At 44.0% G+C, this 27042-nt stretch overlaps 1 protein-coding gene across 8 annotated transcripts; it reads left to right on the top strand.

The window, feature by feature from the left end:
- Positions 1–1288: 1288 nt before the first annotated feature.
- Positions 1289–27013, top strand: cers6 (ceramide synthase 6). 8 transcript variants are annotated; one of them, XM_048979223.1, is made up of 13 exons: positions 1289–1648; positions 5198–5297; positions 7519–7624; positions 8793–8923; positions 11832–11889; positions 14032–14082; positions 14474–14566; positions 16176–16234; positions 17546–17674; positions 18078–18184; positions 21289–21445; positions 21894–21917; positions 24745–27013. In XM_048979223.1, the coding sequence occupies exons 1-13, from the start codon at positions 1479–1481 to the stop codon at positions 24901–24903; spliced, it is 1344 nt and encodes a 447-aa protein (XP_048835180.1). In that variant the 5' UTR covers positions 1289–1478; the 3' UTR covers positions 24904–27013. The 8 variants fall into 8 exon arrangements, with proteins under 8 accessions (XP_048835180.1, XP_048835182.1, XP_048835181.1 ...); XM_048979228.1 differs by having other exon boundaries at positions 1511–1648; positions 17500–17674; XM_048979225.1 differs by lacking the exon at positions 5198–5297 and having other exon boundaries at positions 17500–17674.
- Positions 27014–27042: the final 29 nt, after the last annotated feature.

Below are 27042 nucleotides of genomic sequence, written 5' to 3'. Positions count from 1 at the left end.
CAATCCTGTCGAGGCTGAAAGATGTGGTCTTTCAATTTATTTTTGCACAATTATAAAAAATACGTAATGTGAATATGAGAAAAACTAACTTTCCACCCCATGTTTTAATACAGTATTTTCAGAATTAGGCGATTAAATAAATCAAAATTTATTCTTCTATATTAAAATAAAGTTTGAACTAGTTTTTCCATTACTTTTAAATCTGTCAACACTATTGGAATTTTAATAAATCCTAATATTTGTTAAAGAAACCATTTTATTTAATCATTCTCAATGCGCTCAGCATCATTTTTTTAATTGAATACTCTTTTTTAAATCCAAAATGTGAGTTTTAAAAGAAAAATGTATGTGATGTATTTCGTATAAACATAGATCTATTTCATAGACTATAGCAGGAAATTATCAACTTTGACCAGCAGAGAGCAACATACAGCCACAGAACTCAGAATCTATCTATCTATCTATCTATCTATCTATCTATCTATCTATCTATCTATCTGTCTGTCTGTCTGTCTGTAATAAAGTTATGACATAAAGACGTCTATATCTATCACATATATCTATGTTAAACCTTAACTTTATGCGTACATACTACATTTTACACGTTAAAATGGGACAGAGGGCAGCATGAGATCCATGCTAGTGTACTACTGTCTAGTCTATAGTTTAAGGACCCCGGTAAAATACGTACTATGTTTCATATTTTCTTATTAATTGTCATTTACAATGTTTAAGCTGTTTTAGAATTTACTTGATGGGTTAATTAGCACTTTGAAATGAATAATGCATAAAAATCCTAAGCAAATTAAAGGCTTGTTTGCTTATAGATTTGAAGGGACTGGCATTACGAAAATTAATATTTTGGGCGTTTAATCCTTATAAACCTTGCGTTTTTACCTGCAGCTGTATTTTAAGCTACGTAATGGAAGATTTTTGTGCTTATGGTGTATTAGCTCAATGGACCAACCAATTATTTCACATTTACAGTCTGTAACTGGAATTATATGTAGCTTATATAAATGCCGTCCTAATTGTAAACTACGATAATGAAAAAGTGTGATAATGTGCGATTCATTTTTTAATGTATTGAATTTGTTGCAAATTGCAAAAAGAAGGTAATTGATTTCGGGTAAATACATTAAGTTTAAGTGAAAGTCGGGTGTTACTTTGCGGACGTATGACAAAGGGAACCCTAGCGTGCGTCCTCGTGGTGTGTGCACCTTTACTGCGTGTGCGGCACAAAGCGTGTGTGACGTTTAGATGCACCAATCACTCGCGGAGGGGTAGATGGCGTATGGCAGACTCTACTTCCCCAAGAAAGGCACACACGCGAAAAAAAAATCAAAGGGCGGTGCAAAAGCTGATCCCATCACACAGACGGACCTGCAAAGATCATCCGTCAGAAGCGATTGCAACGTGGTATCCGTCATCAAAGGCGCAGGCGATTCTTGCCGTTGCGGGAGAGAAATCAAGGGGACATGGCCGGGATCTTGGCTTGGTTTTGGAACGAGAGGTTTTGGCTGCCACATAATGTAACCTGGGCTGACTTAAAAAACACAGACGAAGCAACCTTCCCGCAAGCCGAAGATCTCTATCTGGCTTTCCCCTTGGCACTGGGTATCTTCATGATACGCCTGGTTTTCGAGAGGTCAGTGGCTCTGAGCCGCTGCTTTCTTGTTGCGATCGCGTGTTGCGGCACTGTGTTTCACCTGAGGGGGTAAAAATGTGGAGATCGGTAGGGGAAAAAAGCATGGAAGTAGCTAGACCTGTGACGTGCTGTCTGAGATTGGACTGCTGATCCACCAATGACATTAAAACGCCACCGATTTAGGCAATGTGATCGCTCGCAGAGGAACGGACACATTTAAGCAGAACTTGTTACTATCATTCGGCAGAAATATGGTGTTTTCTGTGCCCGGTTTATTAATAGTTTTGGGGAATTATGTGCAATCCCATTGATCCAGCTAGCCCATTATTTCCAGTATAGGGGTGCACTAGTCGCTAGGAGGCGAGAGCGTTTTCATTTCGGTGTGGGATTCTTTGTGCACTTCATTTAGAGGATTTTCATTATAATAATTTGCTAAAGATGTAAGTAAAGATGTACTTCTGAATGGAATTCAGCGTTTGTTAACGCTGGCATCCTCAGCGTCTGGGTAGCTTTACACAGTACACTTCTTTTTGTTTTCTAATACATGATGCATCTCCATGTTCCCCTTGACTTGCACATTAAAATAAACACTGTCGCAGATATAAGGGTTGCGATGTTAATCGTGCCAGCTTTCGTGTTTTATGGTTTCGTTTGAAACTTTTTTGTAATAGGCTTCATTGATCGTGCTGTCGCAAAGCCATTCGAACGATCTGCAAATGCATCCCGTTTGTTTTATTCTTGACTGTGTATCTGCAGTCAGTGTAATCGTACCATTACTTTGGTAAGTGTTAGGAAACATTAAAGTAAGGACTAACAGGCCGCTAAATAACTAGATTAACATGGTCTCATTGATAACCGAAAATAATCGCGCAAATTATAGTGTTATCTTAAATGTATAACTCTAAGTGACGTGAAAATCATGCTGCTAAAAGTACACGTGACATTATGAGTTTTCCACCTCTTTCGGTTCAAAGTAAAGCCGATGATAGGCTGGCAGCTTCCTGATTCTGCATCGTTGGAACCTGTACGTTGCATTTTGAGGACTTAATGCATCACAATTGTTACTGGGGTGGTTAATCAGTGTTAGGCCTGAAAATCTCTCTCAGATATTTTTTCTTTTTCTAATAATGGCCAGAGTATTTTACAACCGCGTTTCAGATGAAAACATATCAGCTAGCAGCCTGGACCGATCTAGTTTCCCAGCTCTTCCGATGCTGGATCTGTTTGCAGGTGCGCCGGCATTAATGAGACATGAAACTTGCTCTTTCCCCCAAAAGTGGTGGGACCCTTTGCAAACCTATACGTGCAAAATATCCATACATATTACAGCTATGAATATGGAGCATTCCCATCTTTATATTTAACCTCTCTTCAAAGTATATTCTAAACCTTGGTGATGTGGCATTGTCGGTCACTACAGTCCGCCTGCGCTCAGCAGCTGTTGCTCTCCAGTTGCTTCTGGCACGATTTAATTATGAAGTCAATTCTCAAGGGCTTTCAGAAATAGAAATGGCTGGAGATGACTTCATTCCGACCTTTTCAAAAGCCAAATAATTGTTTTTATTTTCAAATATATGTCCAACTTCGGTTTTCATTGCAGTTTTACAAGAGTCTGTTATTTCCTGCTTTCTGTGGTTGTTTTTGGTTTTCTATCAATAGTTTATTTAAAAGAAAAAAAAAGTCTTGTTTTACCTTTGTCGTTATTTTCATTTAGGGTCATGCCTCTATGAAAGCTACTTTCCGAGAAGCGTAACTGCAGGCTTCCAGAAACAGGTTGCAGTTTTGCTGAGAATGGTCGGCTTTTCTCTGGTAGCTAGTGTAGCTGGGGCACTTGCAAGCTAAACCGACGCACCTTTCCTTTCATTCCTGTGATCTGTTATATAACTGTAGGAAGACGGCCTTTGGCGTTGTTACGCTCCCCGTTCCTGAGGACTGATCAGCGCTCCCTCCATTCTGATTTTCTAACAGTAAAAATTTCAAGTTAGATATGGCACAGTATGTTTGAGCTGCATTTTCTGAGGGAAAAGCTCACTTTCAGAGAGTTATGTAAATTAAAATCTCTTTGCCGCTGCAGCGTCTGAATATGTCTCATATCATAGCGATTGTAAGACATCGAGGAGCCGGAATGTATTATGTATCTGATCCAACATTCCCTGCCTGAGAACTCATGATGAATTCTTGGGGTATTACTGAGCTCTACAAAAGTTTATATTAGTCACGATTATGTGGTCCTGTTCACGGTGTTCATTTGTGTTAACGGTTTGTTATTAATTCCTTATATAATAACTGCATTACTTAAGAGGATGCACGCCTAAACTCAAGGAACATGGTGATGAACACAGCTGTCTTTCTCCTGTTTCCCTGCCGACACTTTCATCCAGATTAACTTTGTAATCAGTTATACCATTGAATAATTTAAAAAGAGCAGTTATACTTCTCAAGGGTGCAACTGAAGTGTCCCTTGGAAATTTGTTATATAAATATAGCTGCAAAGGGTGATGCTTATGCATTTGTTTTTGATCACTTTAATCCAAATCTCGTATTAACTAAATATTATGACTAGACCTGTAATTGAACTGTTTTGTATGTCTGATAATTAAAGTTCTTAATGCTCCAAACCAGAAAAAAAGCACTTATTGAATATTTAGTTGATTTTGTTTTGATGTAAGGAATGGTGCTAAGCTGTTAATCAGTCCAGCTATGCCAGACGGCGATGGACAGGATCCGGGTCTCTCCAGGGCCATGGGGCCTTCTTGCTGTTTGACACCCCAGTTTGCATCTGCTATCTGAGTTTTAAAAAGCAGTAGATAAATAAGCATGGGTCTAAGTTGGTGGGCAGCAGGTGTAATACTGTGGTAAGTGGGAGGGGCTGTCTGCGGCCTCGGAGCTGGTGCCCGCTACCGGTGTCCGCTACGTCTTCGTGAGCTCAGCTTGGCAGAGTGTGGAGGGAACGCTGGAGTTTTCATGCTTTTTGAACTTGCGCAGCTAAATTTGATAAAACTTAAGGTGCTAACCGAAGGTGACTCTGACGTCATCCACTGTATAGTATAAAAGTTTCATGCCAACTTAAAAATGTATACTTACATTTTTTCCCTTATTTGTTATTGCAATTGTTAATTTCTTGTCATTAATGTCATTATGCATGTTTTTTGATGTCTTTGATTTTATTTGAATCAAAATATGATCGTGCTACATCCATCCATCCATCTTGTAACTGCTTACCCTGGTCAGGATCTTGCAGGGGGTCTTGGGCTACCAGGACGCACAGGGTCCTTGGTCTAGCAGTACATCCTGGGTGGGATCAAAGTCCAAATTGACCCTTCTTATAATACTGTGTGCTGTAGCAACCAAAACCAACGTCCAGGATCAGTGTATAGGATTATGACCCCACAAGATTGAGGGCTTGAGTCCTTCTCTGGTTGTATTGGGTTTGCATGCCAGTTTGCCCCCCCCCCCAAACCACAGAGGTCGTCTTTAAGTTTATCGGCATCCCTAACCGCCATTAGTATGTGAGTGTTTGACCTGTGATGGACTGCTGTCCTCCCCCAGACGTTTCCTGGGCTACAGGCTCACTGTGACTGTGAAACAATCCCGGAGAAGATGTCTGAAATGGACACACGGACCGAATGGAAGTATTGGCCCATGTCAGGTTGGAAGAGATGCTGTTATTGAAGCTGCCTGCCTGTCGTATCTGTCTGCGCAGTGCTTGGGGTGCGGCGTGTCCGGCGTGTCCGGCGTGCGCTAGGAAATCTGCTCGGCTGCGGAAAACTGGCAGCAAAGTATTCAATCAGTTTGAAAAGGGAACCCTTATGTGTACGGCTGCGTCCCAGCAGAGGAGGGTCATCCAAGTCGCTGGAAAGGCTCAGCCACTCAGCTTTTAGAGCAATAGCAAATTATATAGGCTCATATCCAGATTGACTTTGAACTTAATCTAATTTGTTAATGGACGATATGTGTCTGTATTTATCATGTGTTACCAACATTACGTTCCCCTTCTAAATAACTGGCATCGTGGCCGTTCCTGGTCATTTGTCGGTCATGGCCATAGAGCGTTCGATTTATTCCCAAGTGCAAAGGATCACAGGGGGTCTCTGATTCCTGGGGATCCCCTTTGACGCTCCTGAACCTGACATGCTTCACCCACTTCAGTTCAATCTGCCAGAGGTGGAAGTTTCAGGTCCAGACAGTACAAATCCAGACCAGGATTTTGTTTCTACCAGCCAGTTGAGTACTCTGTGACTCTTTATACTCAACTGGTTGGTTGAAAGTAAATCACGGTCTGGATTTGTACTTTCTGGACCTGAAATTTCCACCTCTGCAATCTGCTAGATAAACTTCTATGATCGCTGATGCCCTATAGGAGGATGAGTTGTTGTTGTTGAATTAAATGCTTATCTGAAGCTTTGACACAGAGGTGTTTTTTTAAGTTGTAAGTATCATCTTTGCATGTTTACGCAAAGTGTTAATTGCTTAATCTTGTAGATTAAATGAATTAGTTGTCTTTTGCTAATGTATTACTCTGAATAATAAGTGATTAATTTTACGATGACTTGGTACAGTGTGTCCTCCGCAGATGTTATTAGCCAACATCATAGTTGGAACAAATGCAGAACCAGATGCATCCAGCTGAAACAGTCATGTTGTCCACCAGCAGTTGGGTGCATCTTTGTTCAATTTCCACTCATAATTTAAGGATTTTTAAGTAATTATCTCCAGTTAACAGAAAACCACTGATTAGTGGAAAATCATGTGGACAAAAGGGGGCCCTGGAACTGGAGATTAACCTCTAAAAAGATTCAACACCTGCTCTTTGACTGAGGAAGCGAGTCGCATTCTATTGTATTTACCACGTTCTTATCTGAAGCAGTACACTAGTGTGAGAGGAGGGTGAACGTGTCCCTGGAGCAATTGGGATTAAGGCAATGCTCTAGAGCGCAGTGGTGAAATCGCTCTCTCAGCCATGGGATTTGAACCAGCAACCTTCCAGTCACAGGCACAGAGTTCTAATCGCTAGACCCAGACACCCCTCGACATGCTATGGTATTCAGTATTACTTGCTGTCAGAGAAGCAGCTTTATTCAGCTTGCTGCAGTGTTTATATAATGGGTTTGTTTTATTCCGCAGACTTGGGTAGCTTTCTCAGTCCCATCAGTCGTTGGATTTGGATGGAGTTACTGTATGGTGTTTTTGGGCTCGAAGGGTGTTTGCTGATTGGCCAGTATCTGTGTCCACCGGCCAGCTCCCCTGCTGCATGGTTAAAAATTACAGGTGTGGTGGGGTTGTAACCCCCCCCCCCCCCCCATAAAACAGAACCTGGTAATACAACCCCGCCAATAGTCATGTTTCCCCCTAAATGGATGGAGACGCCTTTGCCCTGCTCTGTGAGCTTTTATGGAGACTTTCATCTTTGAGTAAATTGTAATATACCTAGGGGGCGGCATGGAGGTGCAGTGGTTAGCACTGTTGCCTCACACCTCTGGGACCCGGGTTCGAGTCTCCGCCTGGGTGTGTGGAGTTTGCATGTTCTCCCCATGTCGTCGTGGGGTTTCCTCCGGGTACTCCGGTTTCGCCCCGCAGTCAAAAAACCTGCTGAGGCTAATTGGAGTCGCTAAATTACCCGTAGGTGTGAATGTGTGAGTGACTGGTGTGTGAGTGTGCCCTGCGATGGGCTGGCCCCCCATCCTGGGTTGTTCCCTGCCTCACGTTATAGGCTCCAGACCCCCCACGACCCTGAATAGGATAAGCGGGTTGGAAAATGGATGGATAATACACCTAACTGGAGATCTGTAACACATTGTACATTTACGTGTGGATACCTTAAGTTGTAAGTAATTAAGGTATTTCTTTTTTTGCTTGTTTGTTTCCTGCAGGTTCATTGCAAGGCCATGTGCCCTGGGTTTGAAGATCCAAGCAAACGGACCCCAGAAAGCACAGCCAAATGCTATTTTGGAGAAAGTCTTTACTTCTATTACCAAGGTGAGGGGACTTTTCTGGAAGCATGTTTGTTTTAATGGTGGACGTTAGCTACATGTGTACCTTGGTACAAGAATCCTTTTAAGGTTCTAAAGGTATGACAAGTTACCGCTGCTCGTTGTTAATTGAAACCCGAAGCCTGAGACTCGGGTCATTTTAAGGGCTGAGTGTGACGGCTTCCAGGGTCTGCTGGATTGTATCTGCAGCTCCATGTGCTGATAACACCACGGATATTTTTAGCCCAAAGGAGAAGCAGGTTTCCTTGACAAACGTCCCTGGGTTTTCATGCGCGAGGGCTCAGCAGACCGTCTGGGTTAGCTTGTCTGGGAAGGTAATGGCCCCGATTGTGTCACAAAGACGTATTTCCTTAGCAAGAGGCAGAGCTACACTTCACAAACGTAGTCGCATTTTAATAGTGACATAAATTGTGCTTTTGAATGTTTTTATCCGCATTAGAAGATGTAGCCGTTCGAGATCTATCTCTATCTGATCTATCAAATGTGCAAAGTTACCCATTTCTGAGGAAGTACGTCTATCAGTATCACTTAGGCCATTGAGGTAATTCAGACAAAGAGGTGTTTTCTTAATCCTGCTCAACTGTTCAGCACTTTTAGGTGTGACATTTTCAGGATATACATCAGCTGAATATTCTTTTTCAGATTTCACTGCATTATTAACGGCTACCTGAACGTGGGCATTTGGAGATGGAGTGCAGTGCAGTCAGCTGTCTGGCTCTGTCGGTTACGGTTGTAGCCCCCCAGGCCCTAACTGTGACATGGGCCCCAGGGGTGTATGCGGGGGGTGTGGTCGCAGCCTTTACAATTTCATACTTTCACGTATGCGAATTTGCGCGTTCGCTGATGACGTTGGAAGGTGAGATGTCTGTGTCCCACCTGATGTGTGACCCTCACATGGTCAGGTGACACGTCATCAGCCCCTTGTGTCACTACAGGGGGTGTATGCAGGGGCGGGGCCACAGGGACCCTGGTCCCAGCTGAAAGCTGATTGGCCCCTGGAGTACCCCCTGCCCTGTCACTCACAGATTCAAAACATATCATTGGCTAATAAGGTTGTCCCCTCTGTGTGAATTATGAGCCCTCTAATGCCCGCCACCTTAAACAATCCTCCTGATGTACCCAGTTACAAGCTCACCTCTCACGTTCTTGCTCAGCACCCAGACGAGAAGAGGTTAGAAGGCCTCTCCAAGCAGCTAGACTGGGATGTGAGGACCATCCAACGTTGGTTCCGGCATCGGCGGAACCAGGAGAAGCCCAGTACGCTGACCCGCTTCTGCGAGAGCATGTAAGACCTTTGTGCCACCCATAGATCTTTGAAGGCTTCTTCCTGTTCAGCTTCTCGCCAGCCTTGAGGGACCAGGGCGATTCTTGGTTCAGAGCTCTATAGATTAACCTCGGTGTCAAGGACCTAATTAGCTGCATGGTGAAACCTATAGTCGACTTCTCCCTTTGCTGAGATTTTAATTAGAGGTTAGTGGAAAATAGAGAGGTCAGTTTTGTCCCATCCAAGTTCACGGACCCCCTGATACCTATGGAGGCCTTGGGGGGGGGGGGGGGGGGGGGCTGCTGTAGCTGACGTGAGCAGAGGTGTTTCTTCAAATGCTGCTTCCCTGAATCATTTATGACCTTTTATGGCCAGTGATAAGGTCTTTCTTTCATATTCTTGTTTCGTGTGTGTTTCCTCTTCCCACATTAGCCCGGCTTGCAGTCCCTATCACGCATACTCTCAGCTACAAAGACTAATGCAAAGTTTTACGGATACCGAATTGAGATTTTCTCGCTTAGCATTACCACGTTCCAGTACGTGTGCATGTCAGTTCAGTGTCAGGGGTATTTTGCTCTTGGTCTGTTTTCCATTTGGAGGTTCATCTAAAGACATTTGGGCTGTTAGATACATCTCAGAGGGCACTTTTTAAAAAAAATTTTTTAAAAAAAGGTTGAGATTTCTGGCTTTTGCTGTATGCCAGAGTGTTCTGTTGATCCTCCTTTAGGTGACTTCCTGTTTCTATTTTTAACTGTTTTGCATCACAGTGTATGTTGTATATTTGTTTATTTGCCTGGCAGAACTTTCCCCTTCCTGGCATTTGACCTGGAGATGGTCAGGGGGTCAGGGCCGGCCTTCATGCCTCAAGACTGGTTGGCCACGCCTGTCGTCTCTCGAGGCCTCATAGCAACACTGAAAATGACACGCTGAAAATTCCTGCTGCAGAACTTAATACACGCGGGTGTCTATTAAAATTTCCACTGCGGGTTAGGACAGTGTGTCTGTGATCGAAAGGTTGCTAATTCAAATCCCAGGGTTAGCCGAGCAGAGTGATCTCACCGTCGGGCCCTTCAGGAACATCCAGTTGCTTCATGGACTGTCTGACACTGCTTTCTGCATAGCCTTGGATAAAAGCTTCTGATAAATAGTTGTAAGGCCAGGCAGTAACTTAAAACGTTTACTGTAAGGCAGCTTAAAGTATCCTGAGATTGATATTGCCAGTTTATTGACGTGTGGGAAGGGAGACAGAGAGGGGTGAGTTTGATGTGAGGGCTGCCCCCTAGTGCTCCCCTGTGGTGGTTGCGGGCGTCCTTGCAGGCAGGGAACCAATGGAAGGGGGCATACGAGAGTTTGTTTGCACGACGAGGCGATGAATGCAGAACAGGCTGCTGTGAATTCCGGGTGACGTAAGCCGGGGCCTGGTGTGACTGGGTCCTTGTGGCTGAAACCTGTGCCGAGCTCTTACTGTAACGCCACCATATTCCTGCACAGTGAAGGGGGGGCCGATGCTCAATATGAAGCTGGACCGCAGACCGCATCTGAACGGGGGGGGGGGGGGAGGGGAGGGGAGGGGGGGTTGTCATTTTTTTTTCCATCGCGATGCATGTTGAGATTTGGCTAATGCTGCTGATGATGTAACATTAGATATCTAAAAACACTCAGCTCTGAGAGTAACCAGTATTGTTTACCTTTTCTAAAAATCACATTTTTGCTTGTGGGGAAAAATAACAAATGGATGTAATTCAGTCTTTCATTAATGAAGTTTTATCAGTTTAAATCAAATTGGTGATTAAAATTTTTTTTTTTTTTATTGTGATTAGATTGTTTGTCCCCCCACCCCTGAGATTTGTGATCCACAAGTGGAAGTGTTATGGGTATATTATGGGAAATAAGAGAGAGACTGCAGAGGGCTGCTGAGGAAGCCAAAAGCATAAAGGCCGTCACTTAGCAATAGCCGGAAAAATGAAATCGGAAACCTTTCCCCAGCGCTCAGGTAACGGCTGGGCCTCTCGTGCACGGCCACTGTCACTTTCACTTCTAGCCTTGGGGGGGAAGCATGAGGGATGAAGTGGTCACCTGCGGCAAGGAAGTGCGCTCCATGTCGCTCGCGGGCGTCTGTCCTGTGACGGGCCATTTAGATCGGGAGAGGGCTACCCATCTGCCACCTTTCAGCAGAACAGATGCGCGACTCGTTAATCTGTTTTTATGGGTGTTTTGTCTCAGCCCTGGAGCCCGTCCGTCCACCGAGTCGCTTGTCGAATTGGAGATGCTCTCCCCAGAATTTGGAAACGGAGCAGAGAGTGTGGGCCGTGTGCAGTGCATGCTGGGAGTGACATTCCTGCAGAAAGAACCCTGAGCAGTAAATGAGATTTACACAAAGCTCCTTTCTGAAAGTTGTCCAGCTCTCTCTCTCTCATTGCCTTGAAACTCAGAATAAGGAAAGAGCATGAAATGATGCTGTATTTGCCATTTCTACAAGTGCATTCGAATCCTTTTTCACATGCAGTATCTCATCTTGCTCTCCTTTGAGACATGTACAGGTGAGAGGGACGTTTTGCGTTTGAGCTGTTAATGTGGCGTATTTTGCTGAGGATGGGATTTGAACTGGTGACCTTCTGATCCCCTAGGCCACTGAGCCACAATTCCCCCCCCCCCCTCCTCCCCGTGTGTCTCTATTTTAATTATCTTGCATGCCTTTGCAGCACAAGGTATTCTCAATGATGCTGTGAATTTGTAATGAGAGTCTGGGCAGAGCGCAGACAGAATGTGGCCTGAAAGTTCGTCCTTCGCCGTGTCCTCATCTGTCTAGCACTGAAGGGGGGGCCGGGCCAGGCAGCTCGACCTGCTTTCATCTGTGAGTCGTATGCAGGTTCATCTCACCGAGACATATCCCTGACTGACACCACCTCCCAATTTCTGCTTCTTGCAGGTGGAGATTCACATTTTACCTCTACATATTCACCTACGGAGTGCGCTTCCTGAAGAAGGTAAGGGGTCGGGCTTTTTTTTTTTTTTTTTTTTTTAAATTGTTGTTATCTCTGATGTGAACATGAAATTACTCGAAGATCTTGTGCCGATGATGATGCTGGAAAAACTCCAAGCTTCTCCTCTCAAGCGATCAGATTAGACGTCGAATTAAACGGCTTGCAGAAATTATTTCAGAGAAGTCTGGGAGATTTTTCTTTTTTCCCCCCACATGCTGTTATCTGTGGCCCTAACAATTGGAGAGGAAGCTAGATACTCATCTGAGTTGAGTCACCTAAAAGAGTGCATTAAAAAAAATGGTAGTGAGAACCTGAGATGAAAGATGACATTTTGGGGAAATTTGGATGAGGGCTGTAATTGATGGATCTCTGACTATAAATGTGTTTGCTGGAACCTTTAAAGTCCAGACCTTCATCTGTCTAAGAGCAGCCTAATCTATTATTCATCAGTGAATCTGCTCACATTGACAGCCTACACTGACCAAGGTGTTCTACCCAATAAAGACATAAACAGACAGTCCCCTCAAAAATCCTTTTTTAAATCCTCTCAAAGTTAGAATTAGAATTAGTTGTCAGCTGCTTCTCGCTTAATGATGGTTTGACTTGCGATATCTTCGACTCTGCGGTGATGCGATGGTGATGCACGTTCAGTAGTTTCCAAATTTTGATCTGTCCCAGGGCTAATTGTATGCTGTACGATGCCTTCTGCTGATGCTGGGTGACGGCAACATCTATGCAGCCACACTTCCCGTCTCTGTAGCGATCTCGCGCACACACACACACAAACAAACAACCAACTATACTACGTATGTAAGAAAACTGTTTATACAGCTCTTGAAACAGAGCCTTGTGTTACATCTCGTATTGTATTTAAGTTCCTTCATAGTTGTTCTTCATTAATACTTGTATTTAAATTTCTTTCCTTGTGTAGATATTACCATCTTTTTCTGTAAATACGTGTTGTGTTTACTCCGTACAAGGATTCCAATGTGCCTGGAATGTTGGTTTTATGCACAAATGGCGAGCAAATAATCACGTATCTCGTATTTAGCGAGTTACAGTACTTATTTATTCACTATATCAAATTCAAATCAAACACTATATTTTCAACTTAGGTTTACTGGAAGGTAAATCGAGGTGCATCTGTAGTTTAAAAAATGTATTTACAATAATCAACGGAGTATTAGTGGGTGACATGGTTGTTAATTGGTAGCACCGGTGCCTCGTACCTCCAGTGTTGGTTCGCATCCTACCTCGACCCTTTGTGGGGTCTTTGGTTCCATCCCGCACTCCAAAGACATGTGGTTTGGCTCACAGGCCTTGTTCCCTATGCTGCTCGGTATGAGCGATGCAGAATAAGTGAAGGACAATCTTACTGAGGCTGGGGCAGCTCGGCATTATCCAGGGGTGTCGGAGGCTTGTCGTCCCGCGACCTTGTCAGATAAGCTGTCCACTCTGCCGCTGAGATGCGCGCCTAAGCTGCCTGTTTGACGTCTTTCCCATCACAATCAAAAGAATCATGCTGCCATTCCGCTTATCATAGGATTTTGGTGGAACGTAACAGATAATTAGTGTCTGTGTGCTACAAGCACGTATCTGACGCTACTTCTAACCAGTGAGCCGCATGACGTTACGTCGACGTCGCTGTGTGAGCGTTGCTTCTGGACCATGGTGTTTGTTCTTGCAATGGTGGATAATTTATTCTTGGTCAACACCAGCTGGCACAGCCCCCCTGCCCCCCCCCAGAATACAGGCAGTAGGCCTAAATTGTATTGGAGGCTTGGCCTGGAATTTCTTATGAGCTTTCAAAGTAGGAGAAACCTCAAGATCACTATGCTAATCACCTACGCATTTAGGTTGGGGGATTGTTTTGCTTAGGTTTCCTCACATCGTTACCTGCAGCCTTCCTCTCTCTGGAGCTTTTACATTAAAAGGCCTGCAGACTAACATTTGTGTGAGCCCACCATTGGGAGCCTGAAGAAGGACCTCTTCGCCTTTTAGGCACCGTGCATTGAACTGTCTCTTCGGCACATAGCTGCATCTGGGTTCTTCTTGCACTCGTTTCATCGCATCCTGAAAATCCTAAGAGCTTCCACTCCTGTCCATGTGATCTCCCTCCTCTCCCTCCCTACCTTTATGATGTAGACCTCCTGGCAATGGAACACCAGAGAATGTTGGTACAACTACCCTTACCAGGTAAGGATTCTACCATTTCCAGATCAAAATGTATAAATAATGTATGATATGTATGATAAAGTAGAAGCACGGATATTTCAGTTACAGTAATTCGCCTATGTCTGTTATATTAGCCTTAAATAATGCAACGGGAATCTCCCTGGCTGAGGAGAGCAGTACTTCTGTGTACATAATCCTTGAGAAAATGAAGCATACAGGGCAGTATTTGCGTCAGCGACCCAATTTCTAACTACTACTCTGCAGGGGGTTTATTTTGCCCCTCGAGTAGAAGCTGCCGTCACGCTCTGACAGCCCAGCAGGTCGTCCGTCCACCAAGGTGTCACAACCACCTCAACCTCCGTCAAAGTCCTGAGTCACCTCTGCTCACTCTCTCCGTCCACTCTCCCCACAGCCACTGACCATGGACATCCATTACTACTACATAGTGGAGCTGTCCTTCTACCTCTCCTTATTGTTCTCCCAGTTCACGGACATCAGGAGGAAGGTAGGAGTCGAGGGGAGTGGATCGGAAGGTGGGGTGTGGGCGGGCTGTGGCACCTCACTGTGATTGGTTAGCAAGCATTTTGGAGGGAAAATGCAGAAAACTGATTTGTTACTGCAACAAATAGTTTAGTTATGCACCAAGTCATACTGAAAATTGCTTTGATTAACGATGTTCAGTAGGAGGGGGCACTTTCACCGTCACCCTGCTCCTGTTCCGAGCAGCGTAGCTTCGTGCCAGCGTCGGCTTTTAAATATTTCATCCGATGAAACGGTGTGAAGCATTTTGTCACGAATGTGAAACATTAACAGCAGAGAGTGATAATGACATGGCCTGAACCAACAAAATGCAATCCGTTCCTGTTTAATGAGATATTTTCGGTATAGTATCGCTGTCAGGGACAAACACCACACATTCATCAGCGCTTGACATGTCACCCTTCTCGACATCGAACCTCCAAGGACGCGGCGTCCTCGATTCCCGGATCTCCTCCCCGCCTAGCATGGTCATCTCACTTCTCTTTCAGAATTATTTTCTGTTCAGAACCCAGTCATGTCAAATCCCCAATTTGGAGTAGAATACAGGCTCTGAAATAACTTGTCTGCCTTCCATGCTCAAGAAAGCTTGTAAAGTATCACATACAGCCTCCTTGCTTAGGATTGAAGGTATATACACACACACACAGGTCTGTACTCATAAATTTGTGAGGACCATCCATTCATTTCTATGGGCAAAACCCTAATCCCAATCAAAATCACGATACCCTTAACCCCTACCCAGCCCTAACCTTAACTATAATGTAATGTATATCTGACACACACACACCCGTATACACACCCTCAGGCACACACACATCCCCCTTCCTGGCATTCAGATTGATTTATAGAAGTCCCATCTCTCCCAACATCAAACCGTACGCTTCCCGAATGTTTCGTAACGTTTGAAGGTTGGGGGGTGGGAGTTATTCTCTTTTCTACCCTGCATTGCTTTGAAAGTATCTGCGGTGTAAATTTACAGTCGTACTCCTCTGTCAGCAGAATCCATGAAAATTAGCACCTTGCAAGTCAAACATACTCAGTAAAAAAAGCATCTCCGTACATTACAGTACAGAAAATGTTTTTTCTGTCTAAAATCTATATTTTATGATTCGAATCCACAAACAAAGCTGGACATGCACTAGGAATTTTAATATGCAACAGTATATAAAGCTTTGGCCAGTATCTTGTGTTTGTAGTATAATATTATAAAAGGCCTTATTTAAATCTTCATTTGCTGCAAGTTTTATCAGTCTGCTGGCCCGATCTCTTCGGGGTTTTCAGACCCGTACTGAAGCATCATGTGAGCTGACCCCAGATCAGTGTGGTCTTTCAGGAGCCACAGGTCATGCCAGACTTTACCATTCTCCTCCTCTGCTTCGTTTTTCTCTTCGCGGTCTGCAGCCTTTGTGTCCTCCTCCGACAGCGGCTCTCTTCATACTCATCCTTCCCCCATCACTCACTTCTCAGCTCTCAGTAGATATCACCATGTTTTTTCTCCCCTCTTTTTTTCCCTCCTAATCACCTTTGTTGACTTTCGGCATGTTGTCTGTTTTTTTCTCCCCTTCTTCTTTCAGTTTTTTCATGCACAAAGCCACGCACTGAGGAGAGCTCCTTCATCCCCTGCTCGAGTCCCGTATGTCCTCTGCTCTCTCGCCATCCTTCCGTTCTGTTTTACACCACCTCTTCCTTCTCCTCTGCTGCCTCACTCCCTCGGCTGTCTGTATGCCGACTGCTACAATCTACCCGTGTCCCAGAGCCCTCTAGGGTATTGGTGTAGCCTGATGCACACTAGGTTTAAAGTTGCTGTAGTTTCAGCGGCATGGACCAATTCTAGTAATTTTTTTAAGGTGGGCGGCATAAGAAGAGCTGTAATTCATTGAGGGGCCAACTCTGTTATTAGCCAATGATATGTTTTGAATTGGTGAGTGACAGAGGATGGGGCAGTCCAGGGGCCAATCAACTTTTAGGTGGGGCCAGTGCCCCTGAGGCCACGCCCCTGTACATGCCCCAGCTTAGTGGTGTGCGTGTGTGTGTGTTCTTGTCTCATCCCTCCCTGTACAAGCGACATACGACCCAAATGAAGAAAGTGTCTGTCAGAGCTGTTTCTTAGTATCTGCAGGACTCATGAATGTATTCTGTGTTTTCCAGAATTTACCTTGGGAAGCGTCTAACTTAGGTGCTCATGATATGTCTTAACGGGCAATTAGGGCTGCTTGAACGGATTACATAGCAGATCCGCTAATCCACCTTAGGGAGGGATCACAGGAAAACGAGCGGATGTCAATAGCCCCCGGAAAAGTGGGGGGGTGGGGTGCCATCCTGCCGTGGGCCGTATGCCGGTCCGGATTAGCTCTGTCTCATTGTTGCCCCCCCAGGGTATAAACAGAGTCAAATGAAGTGAGTGAATAATGTAAAAAATGGTCACAGGAGTGCTGTTACTCTAACAATGCAGCACCTGCACGTGTCCCTGTGTGTAATGCAGACCGGGGTTAAGCAGCGTTGCATAGTGGTGGGGGTTGACAGGATGTTGTATGATTCTGCTGGTGGCTCTGGGATAGGACCCAAACTCCCAGTTAGTGCCAGTTTGTCCCAGAAGCTTTCCTCGCAGCCCTGCATCCTCTCTCAGCATTCATCATGCTCCTTGCAGTTTTGCTGTTTTTATAATATTAAATATAATACAGGACTTTCACTACTTGGTGGCATGAATCGTTTTTGCACATTTTACAATAATCTGATATGTTGAACATAGATTTTCCTTAAATGAACAATGCCACATTCTTTTTTGATTAATTGAAGATGTTAGAACTTTAAAAGTGAGTGTTTTTGTAAGTACTAAAGCAAAATATACAATGGGGGATGGGTTCTCTGTCCTATAAGATGTCGATTTAAATTTAACAGCCCTGTCACTGCCTCCTGGTCACTGTCCCACCCCTCTGGTACCCAGGACTTCCTGATCATGTTTCTGCACCACCTGGTGACCATCTCCCTCATCACCTTCTCCTATGTGAACAACATGGCTCGGGTGGGGGCTCTGGTCATGTGCCTTCATGATGCAGCCGACGTCTTGATGGAGGTGAGAGCGGGGGTGTGACCCAACACCCCCTGCGGGCCTTCTAGTATAATGCTCTTTTCTTGATTAATTTCTCTGGAAGGTTCATCCACGATGTCACTGAATTAATTAATAAATTAAAAAGAGATTAAAATTATTAAAAATAAAGACAGTCTGGCGTGTGCTCGACACATACATAATGTAGCTTACAGGGTTGCCAGCTGTCTGACAGGGAACTCGAATCGGAAAGACCCCGCCACAGATACTCAGACATACACAAAATTTTGCACCAAGTAAGCGCACAAATTTGGCAGCCTCTATAAAATAACAGCTCATAATGAATAATATTTACATGTTTTTATCCTACGTGCTTTCGATATATTCACTTATGCGTTACGATGACGTAGTAGTGTTTATTTCTTTGCAGGCCGCTAAAATGGCCAACTATGCGAAGTGCCAGAGACTGTGCAACGTGATTTTCGTCATGTTTGCGCTGGTCTTTACCAGTTCCAGGCTGGGTGTTTATCCTATTTGGTAAGTCTGTTACAAGATTCCCACCGTCTTCACACCGTCTCCATCAGATTGTCGCTAGAGTTTTTTTTTTTCTTTTAATCGTATGAATTTCTGTTTCATTTGTGGTCTCATATATCTGACAGTGATAAAATCGATTTCCACCCTCAGTCGAAGCTCGTTGACATCTGCTTGCTATCGGACTTGTATAATTGTTCTATATACGTTGCTGTTTTAGGTGGAAAAGTCGTGTTTATTTTTATTTCGCTATATGAGCGACTTCCTTCAGTCGTGGAAAAGCACCCAGTAATCGTAACCATAGCTACAGCAGTGGTTTTTATTTATTTAATCCGTATTTAAACCGTATCATTTGCAAAAAGTGTTTTAGAAAGCCTGGGTGTTTGCGAGAGGCGATTAATAGCGGCTAGTGGACGTCGGTAAGTTAGATGTGAGCCGTAGCAGAGAGAAAGATGATAAACCAGCCTGAGTGGTAACGGTACGAGTCGTCATCTTGGGCTCCTATATTCATGTAAGCAGGCGTCCAGGTTGCAGAAGCCTCGTTTGTTTTTCAGTTCCTGTGCTTTTTTTTTTTTTTTTTTTTTTTGAGCCTCGCTGCAAGACTGCAGACAAGCAGTGATCAGAATTGCTTACAAAGCACCAGAGGGTCCAGCTTTGGCACTTCGGTGCAGCAGCAAGCGCCAGGACAGAGCTGGGCTCTGAGGCCAGGGAGAGAGGCTTGGCATGGGGCCCGGCCGGGAGTGCCGCTTTGGGGACGCTCCCCAAGACCGAGCCTGCTGGCCCATCAGCAAGTAGCCAGGCTGCGCTTTGGTTAGCCGAGCCGCTGAAAAGTGACGTACCTGTCCAGTCAGCCACGTTTGGGGCCATGGAGCCTCCGGGGGCCAATTCTGACAGGCTGGTCGTGCTGGCAAATGTACAGAGTAGCCGCCGGAAAGGGGATGGGTTTGGCAGGGGGGGGGCGTGTAAAAATAGGCTATGAGTCAGAGGCAGGAGAATACTGGAGCCTCTCGTGTCCGATGGGCTCCTGGTAGCCGCTCCAGGTTCCTGCTGCTGGGAGCGGCCTTGTGTTCCTCGCCACGTTCCTACTACCGCTCTGATTCTGTTCCTTAAATTCCGGCTTGTGCGCTTCTGAGCGGGGATGATGTCATGGCACAGCTGGGGTAATATGGGGTTTGGATTATAGGAATGTGATTATCAGACTCCTTTGGAGACTGGTGGGCCGGTGGTTCTGTAGCTAAGAGGAGCGTCATGAAATGGTAGCGTTAAGTCGCGTTCAGACCTGAACTCCATCGTCTGAACGCGGGGATGGCAGGAGCTGCAGTGTCATACAATCCATTTATTGTCAAATGGTAAGATTTCTAAGGATATCTGCAGTTCTTTACGCCTAAACTCTGCTTCCACCTGGGTTCATATTTTTCATAATAGCCACCATCACACTACTGCTGTAAACCGGTTGCCATGGTGCTGACCTCCCCTTAAGGACTCGCTACTCTTGCATAATGTAAAAAAAAAAAAAATCTTATTTTAGTCCTGAAATAGATTTTTCTTCTCTCTCTCTCGTTCACTCTCTCTGGTGATAGAATCACAAAGCAGGAGGCTTTACTTTGTATCTCTCTGAACCGTTTGAGGTCGGGAGGTTTTTAAATAATTGCTAGAGATGCCGCTGTCAGGCAGCTTGTGCGAAAACGTGCCTGACACATCGCGCTTGCTGAACTTTAACGCCTTCGCATTTCAGTCAGAGTTTAAAGGAATGCTAGCAGTTTGATGCACATTGCTGTCTGAACCAGAAGATTTTGCTGTAGTCTTATGTGTGCAAGTAATGAATAGCAAACAGGCAATGGCGTAGGAGAGAGTTTGATATTGAAGGGGGGGGGGGGGGCACAACTTAATTTAAATACAAAGGTGTTTTTATAGGGTGGGATGAATGAATCAAAATTAAATATGGCGGAGTACATGTCCCCCCCTGTTCCTACACCCCTGGAAACAGATAAGAGGATGTAGGAGTTGAATTTAAATTAAAGCTCAGTTATTTCAGTCAGCCATTTTATTTTATATCGTTTCCACCAGATAGTATGTTATAGTATTACCAAAAAACACTGAAGGGCTATTAAATGGGAGTAAATTGAAAATGATTCCCTGACACTTTCTCAGCAGATGAGATGAGAGTAGCTACAAATGAGCCCTTAACATATCATGTGTGCAAATATATATGATGCATGTTTGTGAGAATGAACACTGCGGTGTAGCAGGCAGTGGTACAGACATTGTAGGTGACATGTAAGTCAGAGGTGTTTAAATGGGTGGGGCCAATGGGGCATTGACCTCAGCTGAAAGCTGATTGGTCCCCAGAGTGCTTCCTCCCCTTCACACACAGATTCAGAACATTCATTCATCATTGGCTAAGGTTGGCCCTCTTTATGAATTATGGCCCCTGCTGTAGGCGGCCATGGGGGCAGCTTGCTGGATACGGAGGGGGCACCACTGCTCTGCCCTGTGTTTGGTTTCACTTCTGCCCTGTGCATTGTTTAACATGTCTGCACCGTCTACGAGGAACTAAGAGCATTTCACTGCGGAGGAATTTCCAGCCACTACCAGTGTTACAGCCAGTGACCTGTGAAGTGTTACCTTCACTGCCTTTCTGGATCTATGTTTTAATTTTCATTATCGATTTGCGATTATCCAGGGAGTTTTTGTGTCAAGGGGCTTTTTTATATGGAGAGAAGTGTTGGGGAGTCTCACTTTATAGTAGTGTGCTATACCAACCAACAAGTGGTAGGTTTGATTCCTGAATCCAGCTATGCATGTGTTGGAGTTTGCATGGAGTTTCGTCCCATAGTCCAGAAACATGGAATTTGTGCCTGTAAATTTCCTGGATCAAGTGTGTCATAGACTCACTGGATGGATGGATGGATGGATGGAGTAACTAGCCTTAAAGTGTTTCCCTTGCTTCCTGAAATAGACTTATTGCTGATGGCTGAATGGATGGATAAGTCAGTTTGTAAAGAAACATTTTTTTTGACAAAGTAGATCTCTGTGTGACCTTAAATGCCTCTTTATACCATTCTTTGTTTTCCTAGTTGATCCCGGTCTCCTTCCCTCTTGTGACGCAGGATTTTAAACAGCACACTGTTTGAAAGCTGGGAGATCGTGGGCCCGTTCCCATCCTGGTGGGTCTTCAATGTGCTGCTGTTCCTGCTGCTGGTGCTGCACTCATTCTGGTCCTACCTCATCGTGAGGATCGCCTGCAGGGCCGTCTCCAGGGGAAAGGTGAGGGAACCGGCCTTCTCTCACCGCACCTCCAACTCCAGGCCTAGAACCGGCAGTTTTCCAATCAAGCTGGTTTCTTAAGTGAGCACTGGGGACGACTAGAGATGTTTGATGGTTTAGATGGTTTAGCCTCATGAGCCACATTTTCCCTTGATCATGTAACAAAATCCGTGCAGTAGTAATAGCAGCAGTAGTAGAGTGACAGTAACACTTTGCCTTGATGCGCAAAAAAAAGAAAATCCAACAGAAAACAATTTCTAAATATTTTAGCCACACACTTCGCCGCTCAAAAAAATGGTCACCAGTTGAGAAACAGTGGTTCTTCAGAGGGGGGGGGGGTTGGTTATTTACTTCACTGTCTGTGGTCCTTCTTGCCATATACATATGTATATATTTTTTTCTTTCTCATCTTGCCTCTTCCTGCTCTTCCTTTTTGCAACCTCCGAAGGCGGGAAAATGGAACCCTTTGCATGTAAGTGGGGTGGGGAGGTGAGACATGGGGGTCAAATGTAACCCCTGGTCATCATGATGCCAGATGCCGCTGTCAGCTTTTACTCATGTGGGTTAAACTTCTGTTTCTGTCCCACCAGTATTTGTTCACATTTGTTTTTTTTCTCTCTTCTCCCACATATACAGTAGATAAAATAAAAAGTGTGCACACCCCTGTTAAAATGCCAGGTTTGTGTGACGCAAGAGAGACCACGATAAAGCATTTAAAAACTTCCCCACCCTTAATGTGACCTATAACCTGTACATTTCACTTGAAAAACAAACATTTCTTTGGGAGGGGGGAGAAGAAAAAAAACATACAATAAGCTGGTTGCATAACCTTGCACACATAACACTTTGTTGAATCACCTTTTAATTTACGGTGCCTATAAAATGTATTCACCCCCTTGGATGTTTTCCCTTTTATTGCTTTTATAAATCGATCATGATCAACATAATTTTGCTTTTTTGACAAAAAAAAATACAAAAAACCCTCCTTTAATGTCAAAGTGAAAACTAATTTCTACAAGATAATGACAATTAAATAAAAATATGTAACATGAAATAAGTGATGGCATAAATATTCACCCGCTTCAAGTCAGTATTTAGTAGATGCACCTTTGACTGCCATCACAGCACGGTGTCCGTGTGGATCGGTCTCAATCAGGCTTGCACATCTGGACATAACTGAGCTTTAATATGGAATTTTTACTCCATTATTCCTTACAAAACTGTTCAAGCTTTGTCAGGTTGCATGGGGATTGGGTGTGAAAAACCCTTTTCAAGTCCCGCCACAAATTATCTGTGGGATTGAGGTCTGGGCTTTGACTCCAGAACATCCACCTTGTTGTCTTCAAACCATTTTTGTGTAGCTTTAGCTGTATGCTTCAGATCATTGTCTTGCTGGAAAAGAAATCTTCTACCAAGCCGTAGTTCTCTTGCAAATGGAATCAAATTGTCCTCCAGGATTTCCCTCTATTTTGCTGCATTCAATTTACCTTCTACCTTTACAAGCCTTCCAGGACCTTCTGCTGAGAAGCATCCCCGCAGCATGATGCTGCCACCACCATGCTTCACAGTGAGGATGGTGTGTTTGTGGTGATGTACAGTGTTTTATGTCCGCCAAACATAGCGTCTTGTCTGATGGCCAAAATGCTCCATTTTGGTATCATCAGACCAAAGAACTTTCTTCTACTTGACCATGGACTCTCCAACATGCATTTTGGCAAACTCTAGTCAAGATTTGATATGTTTTCTTCAACGGTGACTTTCTCATTGCCACTCTCCCATAAAGCTTTGACTGGTGAAGAACCGGGGCAACTGTTGTATGCAGAGTCTCTCCCATCTCAGCTGCTGAAGCTTGTAACTCCTTCAGAGTAGTGATAGGTGTCCTGGTGGCGTCTCTCACTAGTCTCCTTCTTGCACGGTCACTCAGTTTGCAAGGACAGCTTGATCTAGGCAGATTTACTATAATTCCTTCCACCTTGACTAAAGCCCCAGTTCAAGCTGAAGAACAACCCCAAAGCCTGAAGCTGCCCCCCCATGCTTGGGTGTGGTGGTCTTTTGCTGATGTGCAGTGATTTTGTGCCAAACGTACCTTTTGGAATTGTGGCCAAAAAATTCAACCTTGGTTTAATCAGACCATAACACATTTTCCCACATGCTTTTGGTGTATTTTTTGCAATTTTTTTGGATGTTTTTCTTTGTAAGAAAAGGCTTCAGTCTTGCGACCGTACCTCATAGTACAGACATATGGAGAACATGGGAGATTGTTGTCACACGAGGTACACAACCAGTACTTGCCAGAAATTCCAGCAGCTCCTCCAGTGTTGCTGTAGGCCTCCTGGCAGCCTCCCTGACCAGTTTTGTCTTGTCTTTTCATCAGTTTCGGAGGAACGTCCAGTTCTCGGTAACATCACTGCTGTCCCATATTTTCTCCACTTCTTGACGACTGTCTTCATGGTGTTCCATGGTATATCTAATGCTCCCTTCTCCTGACTGATACCTTTCAACAATGAGATCCCTTTTGTTGCTTTGTAAGCTCTCTGAGAACCATGACTTTTGCTGTAGGACGCAACTGAGTGAATGTCAGGAACATCCTACTAGGACAGCTGAACTTTATTTGGGGTGAATCACAGTCACTTTAATTGATGGCAGATTTGTACTCAAAAAGTCTGAATGCTGTAATTAAATCAAAAGGTGCTTCAACAAAGTATTAGTTTATAGGCGTGCAGACGTATGCAGCCAGCTTGTTGTAGGTATATTTTTTAATTCTTCCTCCTAACTGGGTTGTTTGTTTTTCAATGGAATTTTACAGGTTGCAGGTCACATTGAAGGTGGGAATGAAATGATTTATCGTTGATCTCATTTTTAACAGCATAAAAACCTGCCATTTTAACAGGGGTGTCACTTTTTATATACACTTTAGGGGCATCACAGATATTGGTTTATTTTGTTTTCTACCTTTAAGTAAAATTCATGTAGCTGGTAGCACGCGGTTCCATGCAAACCTATCATTTCCCATTGTTACTCCATTTGTCTTCCAAAGCAGAATGCAAATTGAACAGCGAATTTCTAAAACTCATCCAGTCCACCGAAATATGTTTTTGAGAATTTCTTTTGACCGAGTGGAATTTTAGAAATTTTTATAATTCATTGGGTTACATGAGGACTGAGTGAGTTTTGGAAATTTTCTCTTCAGTTAAAACTCCATTAAGATCTCACATCAGCATCATCAGCATCCTTCCTGCTAGCTCCATGCCAGTGTTGTGGACTTTCGCTCTTCTCACTGTTGTAACGTGTCTTCCCAGGTGTCCAAAGATGACCGAAGTGACATAGAGTCCAGCTCCGATGAGGAGGAAGGCCCCCCCCCGACACAAAAACTCCATAACAGTGCCACCAACGGCACCAGCGGGGCCAACGGGACCAACGGTTATCTGTCGGGGCCCTCGTGTCGGGACGAACACTGACCAGGCCGGATCTGGACTTTTCGGCCTCTGACACGATTTATAGATACATGTATGTAAGACCTGAATCTGATTGGCTGTCTGATACTGGAAGTCCTTGATAGGATTTATGGTTTTTCCCCACACTGATTCCATTGGTTTACTTCTTTTCATATAGATCTGCAGCAAAAGGCAGTCAATGACAATTCCGTATTGACAATGGTAAAACATTCTTTTCATAAATGGGAAAAAAAAATTGAATGAATGAAAGAACGTAAATGGAAATTTCACCTTCTGTTGTTTAGCATGCCATGTATTTGTAGTTTTATCTTAAAGGGAGTACTTTTTTTTCCCCACGTTCAAGTCTTTGTACTTTTTTTTTTTTTTTTTGTGTGTGTACCTGTTGTGGACAAAGGGATTTTTGCTACCTTTTAATGAATTAGGTAATCAGTGTTTAATTTGCCAAGTTGTGATTCAGCTGCTGTCGTCGCTGGCTTCAGACGTCTTTCAGAGCTGTTCATCCACGTTTTAATCGCCCTGCCATCATGTCTGTTCTGTCCGCGGGCAGTAATGTCAGCTCTCTGACATGCCTCCGACATACGTCTCCATGCCAGCGAGATGATGTGTGCCTGTATTGTGCGTGTCGGCGACTTAACAGCGTACAAATGTTTGGCCATGGTGTAATTGGGGGTATATGCAAATTTCACTTGTAGTTGGTTCATGTTTTATTCAATGAACTGGACTAACCAAACATTTCCAGCTGGAACTGACATGAAATGCCATCTTAAGAAATAAAATTGTCTCATTGACTTTAGTTGACATCGTTAAACATTTAGGCTGGCTTTTTTTCCACATGATAAGAGTAGTATTAACTGCTAAATGATAATTCATAATTAAATTGTTTTTGAAAGTTACCGAAAACTGCCAGTGTTTGAGATGCAGCAGTAATGCATGCATAGGTTACAGGCGATCATGATTAAGGCTGTTTTTGGTGGTGTTGCCGTGTGGGATGTAGGCAATTCAGATTGTCGTCGACACACATACGGGAAACGTAGAAACCTCCGTGAATAAAGGTACGGTGCTCGGCAGTTAAGTTTCTGCGATGGAGCACTGGGACAAATATCTGAATGATATGATGAAAATTTCAGTGTAGAGACGTTGTATTTGGGTCACGGCGACTTTAGGTTTAAGTTGTGGGGATTATAGGCCTATGAGCAAAATCTACAACTAAAATATCCACACAGCCCTCAAAGGCATTATATATCTTTTAAGAATAAAAGGTAACTTCAAATTTCCAGCTGCTCCTCATCTTTACGTAAATTTTTTTATTAATTATTATTTGTGCAGCCATAATATGATGTCAACATTGAAAGCAGATCATTTTCAATGGTGCACATACAGGTGCCTTAACGTTCCCCCCCCCCCCCCCCCCCCATGGAGTCTGTGATTTATCCTGTTACTTACAGAAATGCAATGTCCAGCAAAAGGTTTGAGTGAAGTAACTACAATGCCTTCACTTTTAAATACGCCCGCGGTTTACATGTACGAGCGGCGCATTCCGCACGAGTCAGTATTGTGGGTTGCTTGGTTTCCTTAGCTTGACACGCAAATTTAAGTTTTGAGGAGGTACAAATAAAAAATGTGGCTTTGTATTGAAGAAAGGTCTTGAACAAAATGCTGTGATACGTCCGTTCCTTTGGGCGGCAATGTCTTTGCATTCCGACGCCAAATGGTACCCCTGGAAAGCTCTGCTTTTCCTTGCAATGTGTTATTTCTCAGTTCCATGTATCTGTGGCAAGATGAATATTTGTTTTTTTTTTTTTTCATGCATCCAGTTCATAAGGCTGCAATTGACCAAACGGAGCCTACTCTGTACCTCTTAAGGGTACAACTGCAATGCTCTGCCTTGGACCAGCAACGTCTGATGCGAAACCCTTCGCTCTCGCCGCCGCACCACGCCGTTTTCAGCTCCTGCAAAGAGTGGTACACTTACACATGGGGAATATTGTTTTTTTTTTATGTGTGAGCAATTGTAGGAAAATGGATTTCAAGTGTAAAGTGATATACTGGGAAAGCAGAATGTGGTTGCTTTAGGATTTATTTATTGGTAACTTGTAATAAATGCAGAACTTCAAAAAATAAAAGCCTGGCCTCTGTTTGCTT

The sequence above is a fragment of the Brienomyrus brachyistius genome, chromosome 16 (genome assembly GCF_023856365.1).
Source record: "Brienomyrus brachyistius isolate T26 chromosome 16, BBRACH_0.4, whole genome shotgun sequence".
Classification (NCBI taxonomy): domain Eukaryota; kingdom Metazoa; phylum Chordata; class Actinopteri; order Osteoglossiformes; family Mormyridae; genus Brienomyrus; species Brienomyrus brachyistius.
The sequence above is the reverse complement of the archived record's forward strand: the minus strand, read 5'-3'. Positions and strand labels throughout refer to the sequence as shown.